At 40.0% G+C, this 22,622-nt stretch overlaps 1 protein-coding gene across 11 annotated transcripts in view; it reads right to left on the bottom strand.

Moving 5' to 3' along the window:
• Positions 1 to 22,622, bottom strand: part of CACNA2D1 (calcium voltage-gated channel auxiliary subunit alpha2delta 1) — an 840,216-nt gene that overhangs the window by 61,938 nt on the left and 755,656 nt on the right. For 8 of the 11 annotated variants that reach the window (XM_044280115.1, XM_044280114.1, XM_044280117.1 and 5 more), the window contains 3 exons: positions 15,919 to 15,990; positions 12,901 to 12,972; positions 10,862 to 10,923 (listed from right to left, as the gene is read on the bottom strand). In XM_044280115.1, the coding sequence (XP_044136050.1) occupies positions 10,862 to 10,923; positions 12,901 to 12,972; positions 15,919 to 15,990 (206 nt within the window). The remainder of the gene's footprint in view (positions 1 to 10,861; positions 10,924 to 12,900; positions 12,973 to 15,918; positions 15,991 to 22,622) is intronic. The other 3 variants (XM_044280120.1, XM_044280122.1, XM_044280124.1) reach the window with 1 other exon arrangement.

Here is a 22,622-nt window from a genome sequence, read left to right as displayed (position 1 = left end):
ATGAGCGGCATCAGGATTTTCTAACATGTATTTGGTGAAATGGGTAGTATTTTTTCACCAATGTAGCTGTGGTTGGGAATTATTTTTTTTTTTGTGGGACAGGCTGTAGTTATTATTGGTATCATTTTAGGGTACATATGTCTTTTTGATAACTTTTTATACCAATTTTTGCGGTGGTGAAGTGGGCAAAAATGGCAATTCTGTCAGTGTTTTTTATTTTTTATTTTTATGGGGCTCCTCTTGTGGTAAATATTATATGATTATTTTATTCTGTGGATTCATACGGTTATGGCGATACCAAATTTATTAAGTTTTTTTATGTTTTACTTCTTTTTTCAGCAATAAAATCAATTTTGTGTTAAAAATAAATTATATTTAGCATCACCATATACTAAAGTCCATAACATTTTTATTTTTCACCAACTTAGCTGTGTGGGGGCTTCTTTTTTGCAGGACAGGCTGGAGTTTTTATTGGTATCATTTTGGGGTACATATGTCTTTTTGATCACTTTTTATACAATTTTTGTGGAGGTGAAGTGGGCAAAAATGGCAATTCTGTCAGTGTTTTTTATTTTTATATTTTACGGGGCTCCTCTTGTCGTAAATAATATACACTGACCTAAAGAATTATTAGGAACACCATACTAATACAGTGTTGGACACACTTTTGCCTTCAGAACTGCCTTAATTCTATGTGGCATTGATTGAACAAGGTGCTGATAGCATTCTTTAGAAATGTTGGCACATATTGATAGGATAGCATCTTGCAGTTGATGGAGATTTGAGGGATGCACATCCAGGGCACCACATCCCAAAGATGCTCTATTGGGTTGAGATCTGGTGACTGTGGGGGCCATTTTAGTACAGTGAGCTCATTATCATGTTCAAGAAACCAATTTGAAATGATTCTAGCTTTGTGACATGGTGCATTATCCTGCTGGAAGTAGTCATCAGAGGATGGGTACATGGTGGTCATGAAGGGATGGACATGGTCAGAAACAATGTTCAGGTAGCCCGTGGCATTTAAATGATGGCCAATTGGCACTAAGGGGCCTAAAGTGTGCCCAGGAAACATCCCCCACACCATTACACCACCACCAGCAGCCTGCACAGTGGTAACAAGGCATGATGGATACATGTTCTCATTCTGTTTACGCCAAATTCGGACTCTACCATTTGAATGTCTCAACAGAAATCAAGACTCATCAGACCAGGCAACATTTTTCCAGTCTTCAACAGTCCAATTTTGGTGAGCTTGTGCAAATTGTAGCCTCTTTTTCCTATTTGTAGTGGAGATGAGTGGTACCCGGTGGGGTCTTCTGCTGTTGTAGCCCATCCGCCTCAAGGTTGTGCGTGTTGTGGCTTCACAAATGCTTTGCTGCATACTTCGGTTGTAACGAGTGGTTATTTCAGTCAAGGTTGCTCTTCTATCAGCTTGAATCAGTCGGCCCATTCACCTCTGACCTCTAGCATCAACAAGGCATTTTCGCCCACAGGACTGCCGCATACTGGATGTTTTTCCCTTTTAACACCATTCTTTGTAAACCCTAGAAATGGTTGTGCGTGAAAATCCCAGTAACTGAGCAGATTGTGAAATACTCAAACCGGCCCGTCTGGCACCAACAACCATGCCACGCTCAAAATTGCCTAAATCACCTTTCTTTCCCATTCTGACATTCAGTTTGGAGTTCAGGCGATTGTCTTGACCAGGACCACAACCCTACATGCATTGATCTAACTGCCATGTGATTGGTTGACTAGATAATCGCATTAATGAGAAATAGAACAGGTGTTCCTAATAATTCTTTAAGTGAGTGTATGATTTTTTTTTATTCTGTGGGTTGATACAGTTATGGTAATACCAAGTGTAGTTTTTTATGTTTTACAACTTTTTCAGCAATGAAATCACTTTTGTGTTAAAAATAAATTATAGTTTGCATCGCCATATACTACATAGCTGTGTGGGGACTTGTTTTTTGCGAGCTGGGCTGTAGTTTTTATTGGTATCATTTTGGGGTACATATGTATTTTTGATCACTTGTTATTTATTTTTTGTGGATGTGAGGTGACAGTCATTTTTTTTCTACATAATTTTTTACGGCGTTCACCACGAAGGATTAGTAATATGATACTTTTATAGATCAGGTCGTTATGGATGCATTGATACCAATTATGTGTACTTTATTTTTTTAATGACATAAATGTACGGATTTGAGAAAAGACAATTTTTATTTTATTTTTATTTAAATTTTTATTAATTTATTTCCCCTTATTTAACTTTATTTTTATTATCAAGACCCATCTGGGTCTTGAAGATCCAGTGGGCCTGATGGCTATACAGTGCATTGCAATAGTCATATATTGCAATGCACTGTATAGTGTGTATTACTCTTACACTAAGGTTGACCAGACCCTCAGGGTCTGATCAGCCTTAGGTACATGGCAGCCCGGATGCATTTGTAATGGGACCGGTTGCTATGGCAACCATAAGGCCGCTGCCATCGCAGCAGCAGTGGCCCGATGGAAGAGAGAGGGAGCTCCCTCCCTCTCAGCTCCATGGACACTGCAGGCGATTGCTGACCGCTGCATTTATGGGGTTAAACGTCCGAGATCGGTGCCAGCACCGATTTCGGCTGTATCAGCAGATTGTCAGTTGTAAATTACAGCTGGCACTCTCTGCTGATGGCAGCGGCTCAGTTTCTGAGCTGCTGCCATCAGAGCCGCACAGAGGATCAGGCTGCACGGGGCGATGGGGGACAATGGGGGGTAATTTTGGCATATGTGGGCAGTATAATCATCAGGGGCACTGGGGACATAGTGGGAGTCATGGCTGATTTCAGGCTGTGACCTCCAGCATTGAGATCACAGTCTGAAACCGGCATTTTCACACTACAGTGCTACGATTGGTTAGTCTGCAGAGACTAACCAATCAGACCACTTGCCGGCAAGGGACCACTCTGATTGGTCCCTTCCCGGCTTCCCTGGGGTTTTGGCTCTCTAAGATACTGGAGACTCTGGGGCTGTGACACTTCATAGTGTCACAGTCCCGGTAAGCAGATTGGACGTGACTGTACGTCCATATGCAGTAAGTCACTTGCAATTTGGACGTACAATTACATCCAAATGTGTGAAAGGGTTAATAGGGTTGCTCATGCTAAGAAACGCAGAAGATCTGTGGTTAGCTCTCCAAGCTGTTAGGAACAACCTCCTTGCCAAATTCCTTCAAAAACTGTGTTAAGTGTACCTAGAAGAAATGTTGCTGTTTTGAAGGCATAGGGTGATCACACCAAATATTGATTTGATTTACATTTCTCGTCTTCATTCACTTTGCATTAACACTTCTATTTTTGAAAGCATTCTTACTATGCAGCATTTTCTCACACTTGCCTAATACTTTTACATGGTACTATATATAACTATTTTGTAACTATAACTATGACTGAAACCTTTAGACAGCTATAAAATGGCTTACGTTAAGATAACATAGAAGTTCCTATCACTGTTGCCATGCAGGCTTGCTTGCGTATTGGCTGCAGGCCGACACCTGTGTATGCTGGTTGCTTGGGACTACGTGTTGGTTGCAGTGTAGTGTGTGAACTGTGGCCTGTGTTTGTGACTTCCCATGTCTGCATCTCTGTGGCTTCTGTCCCTGATGCTTTGTAGGCTGGCTGCATGTGCTTTGTGTACTGGCTGTGGGTGTCCCCATGTACAGTATGCTGGTTCTGCGATGCGTGCTCGCTGCGGCCTTGTGTGTGAACAGGGTTTCAGTATGGATGCATTTATGTTTGTGCTCTGAAGCACTGGCTGGACTCTGTGTATGCTGGTCACCAGGAGCAACGCCCAGTACTGCAGCTTGTGTGTTCACTTCCCTGTTGATGCAGGCTCCCCTCCCTGTTTGGTTCTGGTGGGGTTAACTTCCACTGGTCTGTTCCTGGGTTTGGCTTATCAGGTGCCTTCATTATCCAGCTATAACTATCTGTGATCTGTGGGGCTTGGGGTCAGTCTATCTTATGTCTTGGTGGGTGTAGCACCTTGCTGCTCACCCAGGAGGGTCAGTCTGTCCTGTGTGTTTCTGGGTGTAGCCCCCTGCTGCTGACCCAGGGGTTTTTGCCACCTGCTCTTGTTTGTGGTGTCGCCTGGTAAAGCATTGGTAGAATAGTCTAGCAGTGCTCTAACTGCATCTGATAGCCTGGCAGTGCTAAACTGCTTCCGATCCATCCTGTCCTATGTCCAGCCTGGCAGTTCCTACTGCTTCTGATCTAGTCTGTTCCTTGTCTGTCCTGCAGTGCCTTACTGCTCCTGTTCCTGTGTTTGTCCTGCCTTCGTGAGAGGGTCCCTGGGCTCTACGGAGGGAGGATCTCTAGTCTGTTTGACTCTGCCTGAGATCGCCATGCTTCCGTTCCGCATGGGGTCCAGGCATCTGCTTCTGTGCTGGTTCCGGTTTGTCTTGTCATTTGATCCATATCCTGTGTTTGTTTGTGTTCCAGTTCTGTCGTCTGTTCCGCTGGTGCTTGCACCAGCGTGGTTCTTTGTAGGTAGCGGCCAAGTGTACTGAGACCTTCCTGGAAGTGCAACCAGTGAGCCCTTGGCCCAGTTCATCCCACCACCAGGGGCTCTGTGGAAGAACAGGGATCACTGGCTCTTCACCCTCTGGGTTTTGCTTTTGGTCTGCCGGTGCACTTGGTTCTGTGATAGGTCTACCACTATTTTCTAACCTGCATATAATGTACTGTCATGTTCTTTTATTACATCTGTAATAAAGTATTCTGTTGGTCCCTGGTCTGTTTCTGCCTGTGTCCTGTTTGCATGATGCCACGTGAGCTATTTATCCTTTAAAATTAAAAGGCTATTGCTCTTTGAATGAGAGGAGGCAATAAAAGCCCCACCCTTTTTAATTACTTTGTGAACTTTAAGAAAATTGTGAATTAAAAAAAATGTCTCCTATATTTACAAAAAGTTGAATAGATATAAATTTTATTTTATTCAATGGCAAGTCTGCATTAAGATTTTAGTTATTGGTGAAAGACAAGTTGGTACAGTTGGCATTTGTTGTTAGGCAGTGTGTCCTGAGCAACCAGACATGGCTCATCTCGCTACTATACTGACGGCGGAGATGAAGAAAAACATTTTGGAAGCAGTCACACCACATTTACTATGGAAAAATAAAAAACAATAAAAAACAATGTGGAATCTAAAGAGAACGGAAGAAGGAATGCAACCTTAAACTTTTGCTGGGAATCCTTTTCTTTCTATTCAGATTAAGTCTTATTATTTTTTGAAAAAAATAAAGAAATACAAACATGTCTTTAGTATTAGAGTTGAGCTGTTTTTCATATTCTCTAAAATAGAGTAAAATATTGCAATGTGTAGCCCATTGGCTGCCAAAATAGCTACGACCAACTGAGACATGGATTCCACAAGAATTCTGAAGGTCTCATGTGGTATTGTGGTATGTGGAATCAAAGCTGACGAAGTGGAATTTGATCCGAATGTCAGGAAAAATTTGATTAGCACTGAAGCCGGACTGCCCCGCAATTCGTGGTAACGAATCACATAAAATGGCTGCTGCACGTGTGAGGACATGGAGCATTGAGGACATGGACATGGAGTGTCATTTTGCCACCCTGTGGCCTCCTCCTGATTCTACTGCGGCCGCCATTTCCACACTCTGTCATTGTGCTACTCTGTGGCCTCCTGATGCTAGTGCTGCCACCTCCACACTGTCATTGTGCCATTCTGTGGTATTCTCATGCTGCTTCAAACTCACCACTATGTCATAGGGCCACTCTTTGGACTTCTAATGCTGTTCCCACCCTCCCCACTTCATGACTGGGCCACTATTTTCCCTTTCTGAATGGCTGACAGGAGTGGGTACAAAACACAGAAGACATGCAAATATTAGCATTAGCAGTGCTGATGGATTACTGACCAAATGCTGACCGAGTGAAGGCGGATGCTCAACAGACAGAATCTGATTTTTGTGGGTTATTGTTCTGATGGATCAGAGGAAGGGCAAAATAATCAGTGACGTCAACACAAACTTACTGCTGACACCCTCTCCACTCTGTCAGGGGGCTCTACTTGTATAAGTGTTTAATAGAACAGGTTCTGTAGACATCTATGTGGAATCAGCTGACGATGGTGTAAAAGGAGTGCACTTCTTCTTGGTGCTAACATCGACCAGTAAGGTTGAATTCACACTTGAGTTATTTGGTCAGTTTTGGACCCGTGACTGCCCAAATAAGTGAAGTTTGCAGTGATCCTAAGAGCGACGCCTGTCATCTGCATATCATATGGAATCCCAGTATTATTTCACTACCAGAGCAGACTCCCTATGATTGTTACTGCAAGGCACAGTGTTCTACACGACTATAAAGACTCTCTGCAGCCAGAAAATAGTCGTTTTTAACTAAACGCGCCACAAATAAGTTCAGAGCAAACCAAATTTTTTAAACAAAATTCGCCAAACCGCCGAATCTAATTTTTGAAAAATTCACTCATCTCTAATCAAGATGTTAGCAGAAGATCTGATGATAGATGTGTTCTCATATTATATATTTTTATATATATATACAGTACAGACCAAAAGTTTGGACACACCTTCTCATTCACTGAGTTTTCTGTATTTTCATGACGATGAAAATTTGTAGATTCACACTGAAGGCATCAAAACTATGAATTAACACATGTGGAATTATATACACAAAAAAGTGTGAAACAACTGAAAATATGTCATATTCTAGGTTCTTCAAAGTAGCCACCTTTTGCTTTGATTACTGCTTTGCACACTCTTGGCATTCTCTTTATGAGCTTCAAGAGGTAGTCACCTGAAATGGTTTTCACTTCACAGGTGTGCCCTGTCAGGTTTAATAAGTGGGATTTCTTGCCTTATAAATGGGGTTGGGAGCATCAGTTGCGTTGTGGAGAAGTCAGGTGGATACACAGCTGATAGTCCTACTGAATAGACTGTTAGAATTTGTATTATGGCAAGGAAAAAGCAGCTAAGTAAAGAAAAACTAGTGGCCATCATTACCTTAAGAAATGAAGGTTAGTCAGTCCGAAAAATTGGGAAAACTTTAAAAGTGTCCTCAAGTGCAGTCACAAAAACCATCAAGCGCTACAAAGAAACTGGCTCACATGCGGACCGCCCCAGGAAAGGAAGACCAAGAGTCATCTCTGCTGCGGAGGATAAGTTCATCCGAGTCACCAGCTTCAGAAATCGCAGGTCAACAGCAGCTCAGATTAGAGACCAGGTCAATGCCACACAGAGTTCTAGCAGCAGACACATCTCTAGATCAACTGTTAAGAGGAGACTGTGTAAATCAGGCCTTCATGGTAGAATATCTGCTAGGAAACCACTGCTAAGGACAGGCAACAAGCAGAAGAGACTTGTTTGGGCTAAAGAACACAAGGAATGGACATTAGACCAGTGGAAATCTGTGCTTTGGTCTGATGAGTCCAAATTTGAGATCTTTGGTTCCAACCACCGTGTCTTTGTGCGACGCAGAAAAGGTGAACAGATGGACTCTACATGCCTGGTTGCCACCGTGAAGCATGGAGGAGGAGGTGTGATGGTGTGGGGGTGCTTTTCTGGTGACACTGTTGGGGATTTATTCAAAATTGAAGGCATGGCTACCACAGCATCTTGCAGCGGCATGCTATTCCATCCGGTTTGCGTTTAGTTGGACCATTTATTTTTCAACAGGACAATGACCCCAAACACACCTCCAGGCTGTGTAAGGGCTATTTGACCATGGGGTGCTGCGCCAGATGACCTAGCCTCCACAGTCACCCAATCGAGATGGTTTGGGGTGAGCTGGACCGCAGAGTGAAGGCAAAAGGGCCAACAAGTGCTAAGCATCTCTGGGAACTCCTTCAAGACTGTTGGAAGACCATTTCAGGTGACTACCTCTTGAAGCTCATCAAGAGAATGTCAGGAGTGTGCAAAGCAGTAATCAAAGCAAAAGGTGGCTACTTTGAAGAACCTAGAATATGACATATTTTCTGTTGTTTCACACTTTTTTGTTAGGTATGTAATTCCACATGTGTTCATTCATAGTTTTGATGCCTTCAGTGTGAATCTACAATTTTCATAGTCATGAAAATAAAGAAAACACTTTGAATGAGAAGGTGTGTCCAAACTTTTGGTCTGTACTGTATATATATATATATATATATATATATATATATATATAAAGAAGGATGTATGTATCCATGTTCCGTGATCACTCAAAAACGCAACCATCGATTTCAATGAAACTTGGCATACACATCCCTTGCTACCTGGAAAGAAATCTTGTGGGCGTCACAGCTCTCTAGGACATACCATTCCTAAAATATTCACCAAAAATTACCTTAATTAGCCAATACAAGCCTGCGAGTCTCTCTCTTCATATCCCAGCTTTCATACACACGGTCACATGTCACTTATCAGTCAATAGAAGCTTGCAGGCCCTTTGTCTCCACATACACACAGTTTTACTCCAGTTTTCCATAACAACCCAGCCATTTTTTTCACTGCTGTAGATCAGCCTTACGCTAGGGATACACGACGACATATGTCGTGCAACAATAAGTCGCATGACACTTAGGGCACAACTACACTGCTACATGTGTCGCGCAACATTAATGTTGCACCAATGTCGCACGACAATTTTTATAATTATAGTTTACGGTGTTGCACTGTGACATGTGAGATGCTGCGACTGCATTGCAACAGTCGCAGAAAAATCTATCTTGGATGGATTTTTTGCAACTGTCATGTCACAGTCGCAGCATGTCATATGTCGCAGTGCGACACCATAGCCTATCATTATAAAAATTGTTGATACAAAATGTTGCGTGACACATGTCATCGTGTAGCCTTAGCATTAAAGAGGCAGGGCTATGTGGAGGTCACTGTTAAAGGTGCGGGCACTGTGGAGGTCACTGTTAAAAAGGTGTTCACTGTGGGTGTTACTGTTAAGGGGGCAGGCCGCTGTGGAGGTCACTGTTTAAGGGGCGGACACTGTGGAGGTCACTGTTAAGAGGGCAGGAGCCACTATTAAAGGGGCAACTGCTGTGGAGGACACTGTTAAAGCGGCAGGGTAATGTGAGGTCACTGTTAAGGTAGTGGGGTACTGTGGAGGTCACTGTTAAGGGGGTGGGCCCCTGAGGCGGTCACTGTCAAGGAAGTGGCGTGCTATGAAACTCACTGTTAAAGGGGGCGGGCTGCTGTGAAGGTCAAAGTTAAGGGGATGGGCTGCTGTGGAAGTCCCATTTTAAAGTAGAGGGGCACTGTGGGGGTGGTCAGTGTTAAGGGGTGGGGGACTGTGGAGTTCACTGTTAAAGGGGCGGGGTGCTGTAGAGGTCACTGTTATGGGGTATACTGTTGATATATTTTAATGACAAACAAACATTAAATGAAATAGATGAAATATACCCAGCAAAGCCAGGTCCTTCTGCTAGGATGTCATAAATCTAAAACATGTGGAACCCACTACTATAGTATATTGAGAATGAGAGACACCCAAATCCTATCTTGCCTTGTTGAGGTGCCTGCTAGCTGCCACATCTATTTGTCAAGTAAATTCGGAGGTGACCACACATGTGCACAACTTTCTCCAATCACTTCTATTAGGGTATGCAAGCAGTTTTGGCTGTTTCAGTTCCTAGAAGTGAATAGACAGAACTGTGCACATGCATAGCTACCTCCCCATTGGTTCTGATCTGAGATGTGGTGGATATAAGAACATTGGTTAGGTCAACATGGAGATGGGTACAGGTGCTAATTTTTGCCTTATCATGCCATTAGGAATATCATTGTAATGGAGTGTACTGACTGTCCACTTTCCTCCTCATGTATCTTACCCTTTGACAGTTGCTAATGTAATAAGATAATGACTGTTATTCAAATCACTTTCCAGTTATGGATTATCGGGGTATCTTATTGTGTCATGGGATTTATGAAAGAACATGTCTGTTGTCAATGTAAAAACAAAAGTGATCCGGCACTGAAGGGTCCTTCTCCCTAAGAGGTCCTTCCTGTCCTGTTCCATATATGTTCAAGTTTTGGCAATAAAGAAAAGTTGAAAATAGGACCCTTCAGTGCCGGATCACCTTTGTTTTTACGTTACTATACAAGTTTAACTTCAACTTTTGCCGTGCACGACGGAATTACAGGTGAGCTGGACTTTTGAAACGATTGATCTGGGTTTTATATTGTCAATGTAACCTTAAGCAGGTTTTGACTTGAAGGATCTGTGTCTTTTTTAACCTTACCCAATATACCAGAGGTCAGCAACATTTGGTGCTCCAGCTGCTGTGAAACTACAGTTCCTACCCCTACACTATACTATATAACTATAAACCAAATATATCATAACTATAAATCAAATGTACCATTCCACATTTTTACTTGGTGAAATGAGTTAAGATATTTTTATTGTATTTAAAGGAGTTATCAGGATAGGTCATCAATATCAGATCGGCGGGGGTCCAACACCTGGCACCCCCGCCAATCAGCTGTATGAGGAGATGAGGTGAACAGTGTGCAAGTGCCATCTCCCTTCCCGCTCATTGCTGCTTTCCCATAGTCATAGCAGCAGGAAGAGAGGAGGAGACGGCACATGCACACTGCGCGCTCCGTCGCCTCATACAGCTGAGTGGCAGGGGTGTTGCGTGTTGGATAAGTCATCAATATTAAAATCCCGGAGAACCCCTTAATGATTAATGTATGTTAATACTTGAAGAAGAGCTGCATTAAATGTCAGGATTTGTATATTACTGCAGATAAGAGATGTGACTGTTACTTCCATGTGAACATTACATTAGATTAGGTGCTTGCAAGTCAAAATAATAAAATAAGTTAAAATGTTGATACCTATAGTCTGTTCCGTTCACTGGTCCCCAAGTGTATGTCCTGTTCGCTTTGTCAATATACCTCTAGAACAATAAAAAAAATATATCATTTTGATTAGTTTCATTTGAGCTAAACCTTCCCTATAAGAAGAGTTCCACACATAGTGCAGTGTTTTTTCAGGGTTTTCCTGGGGTGTTTTACATGCCACATAGCAAAATTGAAATGCACTACTTCCATATTAATTATAGCCCACACATTCATTTTTGAAATAGCATATGAATATATATATATATATATATATATATATATATATATGTACAGTTAGGTCCATATATATTTGGACAGAGACAACTTTTATCAAATTTTTGTTCTGTACATTACCGCAATTGATTTTGAACAAAACAATTCAGATGCTGTTCAAGTTCAAACTTTCAGCTTTAATTCACTGGGTTTAAGGATTTCATAAAAATGTGAGGGACTAAAGCATTTTGAAACGCAATCCCTTCATTTCAGGGGACCAAAAGTAATTGGACAAATTAAATAATTGTAAGTAAAATGTTAATTTCTAATACTTGGTGGAAAACCCTCTGTTGGCAATGACTGCCTGAAGTCTGGAACTCATGGACATCACCAGACGCTGTGTTTCCTTATTTTTAATGCTCTGCCATGCTTTTACTGCAGCGGTTTTCAGTTGCTGTTTGTTTGTGGGCCATTCGGTCTGAGGTTTAGTCTTTAACAAGTGAAATGCTCTATTGGGTTCAGATCAGGTGACTGACTTGGCCATTCAAGAATATTCCACTTCTTTGCTTTAATAAACTCCTGGATTGCTTTGGCTTTATGTTTTGGCTCATTGTTCATCAGATTATGAAACGCCAACCAATCTGTTTGGCTGCATTTGGCTGGATTTGACCACACAATATGTCTCTGAAAACCCCAGAATTCATCCGGCTGCTTCTGTCCTGTGTCACATTATCAAAAAACACTAGGGACCCAGTGCCACTGGCAGCCATGCATGCTGAAACCATCCCATTGCCTCCGCCATGTTTTACAGATGATGTGGTATGCTTTGGATCATGAGCTGTACCATGCCTTCGCCATACTTTGTTCTTTCCATCATTCTGGTAGAAGTTGAGGTTTCATCTGTCCAAAGAATGTTCTTTCAGAAGTATGCAGGTTTTTTTTAGATTTTTTTTAGCAAAGTATAATCTAGTCTTCTTATTCTTGAAGCTTATGAGTGACTTGCACCGTGCAGTGAACTCTCTGTATTTACTTTCATGCAGTCTTCCCTTTATGGTAGATTTGGATATTGATACGCCTATATCATGGAGAGTATTGTTCACTTTGTTGGCTGTTGTGAAGGGGTTTCTCTTCACCATGGTAATTATTCTTCGATCATCTACCACTGTTGTCTTCCTTTGGTGTCCAGGTCTTTTTGCATTGTTGAGGTCACCAGTGTTTTCTTTATTTTTTAGGATGTACCAAACTGTTGATTTTGCCACTCCTAATAGTGTAGCAATTTCTTGGATGGGTTTTTTCTGTTTTCGCAGATGAAGGATGGCTTGTTTCACCTGCATAGAGAGCTCCTTTGACCGCATGTTTACTTATCAGCAAAAGCTTCAAAATGCAAGCACCACACCTCAAATCAATTCCAGGCCTTTTCTTTTATGTGCTTAATTGAGAATAATGAAGGAATTGCCCATGCCTGCCCATGAAACAGCCTTTGAGTCAATAGTCCAATTACTTTAGGTCCCTTTAAAAACAGTGTGCCACATGTAAAGGAGCTGAAACACCTAAACACTTCATCCAATTTTTATGTGGATACCGTCAAATGAAAGCTAAAAGTGTGGACCTTATGTCCATGTTCATTATATAACCATGACTTAAATATGTTTTAGTAAACAGGTAATAAAAATATTTTTATATAATAAATTATCATATTTTAACATTAACAGCATTCTCCCTGCTTACATGTATTTCAATGCTATCTACAACATTAAACAAAGCAATTATGCGAACAATACATCTCCATTTACTATTCTTTTATCTAGATGGATTCTTACCTCATCTTGAGATTTGACTAAAGTATGAAAGGTCCGTTCCCCAATTTCTCCATCTATCATTTTATTACGTATCTAAAAAGGATAAAATACAGCTGAATCCTAGTCATCTGTCTTTGTAGACCAATTTCCAACTTTACTGAGTGGGATAATCAAATGTCCAAATCTATGATATGCAGTAAAACACATAGAGGCAAATTTACTAATACTAAGTGAAATGTAACAGTCAAAAAAATCCTCACAGTGACTGTCTAATGTTTTTAGGCCTTTAGTGACCTAGCATTTTATTTTTTATTTTTTTCATTTTTGAGTCACATTCTAAGAGCTATAACTTTTTTACATTTATGTCGATGAGAGCTTGGTTTTTGTGAGAAAAGTTGCAATTTTTAATGCACCATTTTGGGGTACACATAGTTGAGGCATGACTTTTATTAACTCTTTCTGGGGCAAAAAGCAATATTGTCATAGTTTTTTTTTTATGCTGTAAATTTCCTTTACAGCATAACTAACATACCAAATATATATATTTTAAGTCTTACTACATTTGCACAATAAAGCCCAGTGCCCATCATGCATCCTATCATGCAATTTATTTTTCCTTCTACAGAGCCATATCAGGGGCTTGATTTTAGAAATTGATCTGTAGTTTTTGTTGATATCATTTTGGAGTACATATCACATTTTAATCACTTTTTAAATGTAGCAGCCCACTCCCTTTGAAATCATTTAGATACTATAGTCACTATTGACTGCAATATTTAAGGGGTTAAATGGCCAGGATCAGTGATTCTGCCGAGCTTAGCCATTAGAGCAGGAGCTCATCTTTCATCTGAGAGCAAAGCTCCTACATTTCGCAGGACAAGAGACCTGTGCAGTGCTTAGACTAGGCTGCCATGAAAAGGCAACAGTCTAGCTTAAGGCCCCTTAGTGACCGCTATAAAAAGGCATATTGATGGTCACAAAGGGGTTAATACCCTTTAGGTGGCTTACCTTGTGCCCAAATCACACACCCAAATTTTTGAACAATAGTAGTGCATCTAAATCCATGCCCCCTCCACCGTTAAGCTACGCCTTATTTTTTTACACCTTGGCAGAGGCAAAGAACGTGCCTATGACACTTAATAAATGTGGCATATGGCCTCTGCACCAGAATTCTGCCTTAGATTAAGACATAATTCTGTCTCGTTTTCAATAGTAAATCTATCCCAGTGTATATTTCTAATAGTTTAGATGTTTTCCCCCCAAAAAAATTCCATACCTACATCCATATAGCCTAAAAATCCACACATTATTTGAAGCCTAGTTTATGCTATGCATGCGCTTGCATTGGATTTTCAGATGCATTTCCAGATTAGTAATGGTGAATAGTAATGAGCGGCATAGGCAATATTCGTTTTCACAATATTTCATGAATTTTTCGCATAATATTCACAATAAATTAGCAAATTTTAGAATTCGTGATCTCCAGTCATTATTGCGCAAATCGGCACTAATGATGCGCATATTTTTTGCGCAATACATGCAAATTCCCAATTTATCAGGTCTGAGTAGATATTAGTGATTGGTGCATTAAGTATTGTTGTGACATCACAGCACTATGTCTGTAGCACGTATGTATGGACAACATAGAAACAGTAATTCCTATCACACTACCTAACACCCTGCACTGGAATCTATCAGCTACACTATATCAGGATATAACCTACACTGACTATCTCTCACTAACTATCTGTATTAAATATATGAGCTAACTAACTAACTAACTAACTAACTATCTAATGTAATTGGATAAGGAATAGGATCCAGATGAAAGCACAGAGCACAGCAATGCTACTGCTCTCTCTCTCAGAACTGCAAAAAAAAATGCAGAAAATGCTGGGGAGGTTCTTATATAGTAAGGGGTAGGCAACTTTCCTATTGGTTGCTAGGGATGTTGCTAAGCTCAGACAAAGACATTGCAGCCTTCTCATTGGCCCACAAGCAAGAAGGGAGGTTACTGATGAAAAAAAATATCTAGAATATTCGCGAATTACGAATATATAGCATTACATTCTACATCTTTGCAAATTCTTGAAGTGTTGATATTCGCAATAGAAATTTGCGATAACAATATTCGTGATCAACACTATTGAACTAAAATACTATATTTCCTATGAAATCTGATTGAATCTGCAAGAGGCTCCAAACAGAGCTTGTAATGCAGGTGTAAACAGAGTCAGGAATAGCTTGAACTCTGCCATAGTTCAAGAGACACAAACAGTAATAGTAGACTGCTTTCGTTTTTGAAAGTTTCACTTCCTTTTCAGAGTTTCCAACTATAAAGTTATCATGCCTAATATCACATACATATATTACTATACTATTACTGCATTGCCACCTGCTGTTTGTTATCTTACTTATTTCTCTGTCTACTGCACATGTGCTCAGTTCATCCTTCAACTGCCCCTAGCTATATCATATGTTAAGCCTCATGCACACGTCCGTGAAACACGGACCGTGTGATACCGGCCTGGATTTCTTCTGAGTGCAGGAGCGCACGGCGTCATGACCTATACCAGTGTATTACTGTACTGCGGCGGCAGCAGGAAGTGCACGGTGTCATAGCATCCAATGACACTGTACGCTCCTGCACTCAGAAGGAATCCAGGCCGGTATCACACGGTCCGTGTTTCACGGACGTGTGCATGAGGCTTTAGAAGCTGTGACAACTAAAGGGAGAGATCTGTAGCAGAAAGGATGTGCCCCCTGAGTGGTGACAGGCAGAGAGCTGCAGTAGAAAGGACACATCCCTTGAGCTGCCAGCTTGAAATAAATCTAGAAGAGAATTTTAAGAAATGAAAGAGGAGCTCAGGATCCATGTGGGGTACAGGTCTGGTTCTAGCTTTGTTACAGATTGTGATGTAGTATGTGATGTCTGATTCTCATTTTCCACATTAGTCATAAGATAACCCCTTTAAGCTAGAAGAAATGTGGGGTGATTATAGAACTGCTCATAAACAGGTGATAAAGATGATACCTTACCTCCACTTTATGTTCATTTTCAAGTTCTGCATCCAAAAAGTCTAGTGTTACTGGGTCCTGGGATTTTTGATTCTAGAGCATAGAATAAACAGTATAAAACAATAGCTTTGCCTGATTGTGCTAGTTTAATCTATAAAAAGAGCCTAAACTATGCTAAACTAGAAATGTAACTTACCCCTTTTGATTTGTTGCGCTATGAAACAATAACCATTTTCAGCAACATATTATATAGATATACTAAAATGATGGAATATCTAATAACACACAGCTAAGATCTAGAATACTATTACAATGCAAAGGCAGTAACACAATTCTTTTATCTTAGTAATGGCTATGTAGAATTATTGTAGGCAAGCAATACAACTAAAGATAATAGTGTTAAATAAAGGGGTTGCCCACTTTTTACTATTGATGACCTATCCTCAGGATAGGTCATCATTATCAGGTCGGTGGGGGTCTGACAGCCGGCACCCCCGCTGATCAGCTGTATAAGGAGAACCCCTTTAAACTATATTTTCCCTACATAATTACCAGAAAATGTTGCATGTACGTAGCTGGATTTACCATTCCTCATTTATCATATCCTTTGACAAAAGTTGACATCACATTGAGTTTTGTCTGTCACTGTTAATTATGGCTCCATAAAAACACTGCTTTATAATAAATCCTATTAAACTAAATAGATATTCCAACCATGCTTGCAATCAGTTGCCATGGTCCATGTATAGTGATGTGGTGCTAGACAACATGTCATTGCATAGCGGCATGTGAACAATGGTAAGTTTTATCTATGTACAGTATATTATGATGTATACAGGGAGGGATTGTTACTGGTTGCAGAAGATAATTTTTTTTTTTTTTTTACAATTGAACATTTTTCACATTACATCAACACAGAATTGCATGAGCTCACTTGTAGATACCAGTGCTACAAGAACAGATCCAGACTAGTTAAAGAAGAACCACTGCAAAAAATGTTGTTCTCTGACCTGTTAGAAAGGTGCATAATGTAATCTTTTCATCAGTGACTGTATTTTGAGCTAACCCCTCTTTTCTGATCCTCAGCTGTGTCATGTGACCAACTGACACAGGACAGGAAGTCAGTTACTTCTCTGTTTATTCCTATAGGCTCCCATAGGAATACATAGATGCTGGGTCCACACATAAGATGCTGGGTGATTTTGAGAGTCTGATTGCCGGTCACATGACAGAAGGGAGGGGATAGCTCACAAATACAGTCACTGATGTGAAGATTACATTCACTACAGATTACATCATGTACCTTTCTACCAGGTCACAGAAACATTATTTTTTTTGCAGAAGTTCCTCTTTAAAGTATTATAGTTCTATCACCCTGCTCTGTTAAAATTGTATTCTATAAATTCAGACTGCGATAAATGGAGAACATTTCAAATGCCCTAAGGTGCCATATTATACAATAAAATGTGTCATCTCCACCTATCAATCAACATGAACGGAACCAAATAATTGAAATAAATAATTAATTAAAATAATTTAGATTTGACCCTAATTTTTGAAATTTTGATCTAAAATTCTATGGCTCATCATTAATTCCTTTTAGTTAGTGGTCAATATACCCTTATGCAAGGTTATTTGGAATATGTAATTCATGAAAATTATGTCTATTCTTTAAATCAATACAAAATAGTGTTTATAATTAATAAAACCGCTTTTTAAGGAAGTACATTAAAAACAAATGATGTGCCTTACTTATGTACTACTTATTAGCTATAAGGGGTGCAGAGGCAGTATTTGCTACCAGGCTCAAGAGCCTGTGAAGGCCCAAAGACCCCCTCTGCCACATAAGAAGATACCAGAATTATGGAAAGCACATGGTAGGTGGGGGGATTGTTACAGATTTGCTGTGGGACCCAGGACTTCAAGTGTTCCAAAAATACTAAGTCCATCTATATACTGTATGTATAGTATTAATAATATGTTCTTATATCTCCAAAGTTTTCTTAGCACGCATATCTGCAGATAAACCTAAAAATACCTTAAGGGATTTTCCAGGACTCCTTTGGTATTCAGGTAGATCTTTTTCCGTGTTTGACCGAATGAAAGAATCATACTTTACCAGTCTCAAGTTCTGCACCCTTGCTGCATTCATCATTCTTCCAATTCCAGGATTGTTTACTGATGGTCAGACTATAGATAGGCTCATGAGCACCACTGCAACCAATGACTGGCCTATGTGGTCATGTGTCCTGAAGTGGCACGTCACTGCTGGGTCACACATTGCTGTTGAGGCCAGTCATTAGCTGCAGCAGCACTAGTGACCCTGTCTGTAGCTTGACCAGGGGTAAACAAGCTCAGGACTGGAAGATCACTGGATGTAACCAGAGAGCAGAACCAGAACAAATCAGGGAAGGGTGATTCTTTTATTAGGTCAATCACACTAGGAGGGGCCAGCTAAAACTGAGATAATCCTGAAAAAAACAAAAACTTTATGTGTAAATAGGATATTACTGCACTATAGCATATCCATGAGATTGTACTGTTTGACAAATAATGAAAATTAATTCACTGTGTGCAAGTTGGCAATGAGCATAAATACAGTAGCACTCAGTTAATGCCAAATTATGACTATTTCCCATCTTGATGGTGATATGTGAGTGCAAAAAGATCCCTTCATACTTTACTACAAATGTGCTGTAAAGTATATTTATAGATTAAAGGACAATTACTAGTTTCAGATTTCTGATCCTCTTCTTCATTCATAAATAAACATACATGAATAATAGATACAAATAATAAAAATGCAAAAGAAGACAGTTTCTTACATGCAATGGATAATGAACAGAAGGACCAGATCAAGCAGCATGCAATGCCAATGCAGAATAGATATGTTTCCATTCCAACCAAAAAAGAGCAGAAGACAGAAGAACATAATATAAAGTAATAAGAAATGCACTCATTTATGATGTTTTAAAAAAAAAAAAATAGTAAAAAATGTTTTGGCACTGAATAGCATTGACGTATGATGTACTGAATGATGTATTGAATGATGTATGTTTTGATAGTATTAAAATAAAATAACATAAAAACATGGCATGCTAATCAAAACAGGCAATGCAAGAAAATTAACCAAAGTACCAAATTAGTTTTCAGACATAAAACATTTCATGCAATGTATGATGAACTTTTAGGGTAAATTTCTATTCTGTATGTTGATGTGGTGCTATGTGCCCACTACCTTCCCACTATCCAGGACGGACACAGGAGCAGCATCACTCACTTAGCTTCTGCCTGCCCATCAGACTCCTGTGTCCCTTGCTGCAGGCCAAAGTCTGTGTGTGCATTAGTGAGTCTTTTCCCTGCAGCACTGAAGGGGTTAATGCCTTTTCTGACTCTGTTCTCAGCAGCTTGTCTAATGAGCTAATTAACTCACCTTTATAGCTTTTCCTCTGACGTCACTTCCTAGCCTGTGCAATTCATCTCTGCTTGTCTTCAGAGCTTCCTAGGTCTGTCTCTACTTAGCTAGTGCCTATAAAACTTCTATACTCCATTTGTATCACTGTTTACTGACTGCTGCCTGTCTTCTGGATTCTGAATCTGTGCCACCTGCCCTCACCCTTGGATTGTTTCACGGATTCGCACAAACTCTGCCTGTCCTGATCTTGTCCTGTTATTGACTATGTTTGCCTATTTCTTTGGTGCAACACACCAATGTCTCTGATCCCCGTGGGTCAGCAACCAACTGCAGCCAGACTATTCCAAGAAGTAGCGGATAAAGCCCTTAGGAATAGCCCAATGTCAAACTGCTTGGTTGGCACAGTGGATCAGCCTCCCGCAAACTATCTGACCTAAGGGTTGTATGGAACTGATTTTAAGTTGTGCAACAAATCTAGTGTATGAATTTATCCTAATGATCATGCAATTAAAATGTATAGCATGATAGTATCTGTTACTTAAAATGAGTACACATAACAACTAAGCTAGTCTAAATGTATTGCATTCATTTATTGTATTACTCATTGCATTAATTTTTAAATGATGAAGATAATTAATGATTCTCATGATTACATTTATTGTTCAGCATGAGGAGATTGGCATCACTGTTAGGAATATGTCACTGAAAGGGGATTTATCATCAAGGGCATTCCAACAAAACCTTAAAGGGAACCTGTCACCGGGATTTTGTGTATAGAGCTGAGGACATGGGTTGCTAGATGGCCGCTAGCACATCCCCAATACCCAGTCCCCATAGCTCTGTGTGCTTTTATTGTGTAATAAAACCCGATTTGATACATATGCAAACAACATAAAAGAGTCATATCTTACTTGTGTGACCAGAGAAGAGTCATATTTTCAAGCTTTGACTCATCTCAGGTTAATTTGCATATGTATCAAATCTCTTTTTATACACAATAAAAGCACACAGAGCTATAGGGATTGGATATTGCGGATGTGCTAGCACCGATCTAGCAACCCATGTCCTCAGTTCTATACCCAAAATCCCGGTGACAGGTTCCCTTTAACTAAATTAATTAAATTTGTTTGGATTTTTTAGTTTGGTGACCTGCATTGTATTGTATATTATAGTGCATGTGTAAATGCTAATAATCAACGGGATATACAGATAAAAATTATAAATGTATAAACACAATCGCATGAAAAAATTTTTTATGAACCAATGTTTGTACAAGGCAAAGAAAACTATTGTCATAGGTCAAACAAAAATACAATAAAGTAAAAGGGCACTTTCTTCAGATTTGTCTAATGCATATTGAAATGCAGATAACACAATAGTAGATGTTCTAAAAATGTAATACAGTACAAATAATTCATAATATAAAAAAATAATCTAGATGATGTTAACTTTGACCAATAATCTTCTCTTTAAAGTATCCCCTGATAAGCCCATTGATGGGTGTTTCTCTACCAGGACCGCTACCAATCAGCTGTTAACTGTGTCAAAAACCTGGGCAGGTAGGTTCAGTTTCCCTGCAGTGCCTCTATAGGGGAAATAAAGCTTTACACTAGGGATGAGTGAATAGTTTCATCCACCTTTAAAAATTTGAGCTTGCAAAAAAAGTGTCCCCACAGCTCTAAACGCTCCCTCTGCCAGTCAAATTAACATGGCTGCACATCTCACATTGCTTTAATAATCTCATGCATGTGCCATTACTGCGCGTATCTGCACACGTGTGGATGATATGCCTACAACTCTGCATCAATGAATAAGCATGCGCCACTAAACAAATTTTAGCATGGCATGCACAAGCTTTGGTTCATTCTTGTAGGTATATCACCTGTGTATGGACAAGATACTCACACTAATGGCACACATGCAACATTATCATTGTCTTGTGAGATGTGCGGCCATGTTAGTCAGCTGGCACAGTGGGGAATTTTTTCAGATGAATGAATGGGTTCATACCAATCAATTTGCACATCCCTACTTTACAGAGTTCCAATCTAAATTATGAATGGTTTCCCTAGGTAACACATGGGAATATTAGGTCTTCCTGAGTGATAAGTGATAAGTAGCAAATCTTTTTAAGAATGTTTCCATCTGTATCCAAAATGTGCTTTATTCCTTAACCCCACCTTTCTTATGTTAAAGTAAATGATTAAAATATAAAATATGAATATAGTAGTCAGAGTAGACCCATAACTGAGAATGAATTCGATCAAAAAACAGCCTAAAGCTGTTCTGCTTTATGGGCCTGTATGGTCCAAGCAGACTACCGCAATGTGCAGAGCAAATTGTATAAAACGGGCCGTAGTAAAATATAACTTTTAATCTAATATCTAAAATTGAAAGCCCACAGTTCTGTTCATAGACACCACTACCATTGGGCAAGTATCACCAGTGGTCCCTACCATCAAGGTTTATTCCTTAAAGATGGAGGGAGAAAAAAGAGGGTAAACTAACATTGAGACGCAACGCTTCTTACCAGATAGTCTACACAGGTGGTGACTTGCTTCAAATATTGCACACCTTCAGGTTGTTCTCCTCCCCCAAAAACAGGGAAACTGCTGTATTCAACTGACCAGAACCACGCTGCTGTATCACCGTCTGGTCCGTGTATGTGTATATAGCCAAGAGAGACAACCAACAACAGACACAGGGTAGATTCCACCACTAATAATGAAGGGTGCAAGAAAACCTATATAAGTGCTCAAGTAGATAGATAATGATAGATGTATGTGTCCATACGCGTTTTATCTAGTTTATAGCCCCAGAATCGTCAGGGGACACGGGGCTGACACTACTTCAATATGGACAGATTTGTCCTCAATGTGGCCATCCAGGGCGGTGTATGGTCCCACCTCCAGATCCAAATACCCCTTGTAAGATGGGGGGTGCTGCGGCAAAGGTTCGCTCCCAGAAATGATGTCTGGTGTCCCTTGTTTTGCCTGTGGCGTCTTAGCCTTAGCTGGATGGCCACATTGAGGACAAATCTGTTAGTTTGTTAGTTTACCCTCTTTTTTCTCCCTCCATCTTTAAGGAATAAACCTTGATGGTAGGGACCACTGGTGATACTTGCCCAATGGTAGTGGTGTCTATGAACAGAATTGTGGGCTTTCAATTTTAGATATTAGATTAAAAGTTATATTTTACTACTGCCCGTTTTATACAATTTGCCCATAACTGAGAATGTTATAACTATATGAGAACTGTGAAGGTTCTATAATTCCTACTTTTACTTTGTTGCTCTTTTAAGATCATCTAT

The sequence above is a fragment of the Bufo gargarizans genome, chromosome 2 (genome assembly GCF_014858855.1).
Source record: "Bufo gargarizans isolate SCDJY-AF-19 chromosome 2, ASM1485885v1, whole genome shotgun sequence".
NCBI lineage: Eukaryota > Metazoa > Chordata > Amphibia > Anura > Bufonidae > Bufo > Bufo gargarizans.
The sequence above is the reverse complement of the archived record's forward strand: the minus strand, read 5'-3'. Positions and strand labels throughout refer to the sequence as shown.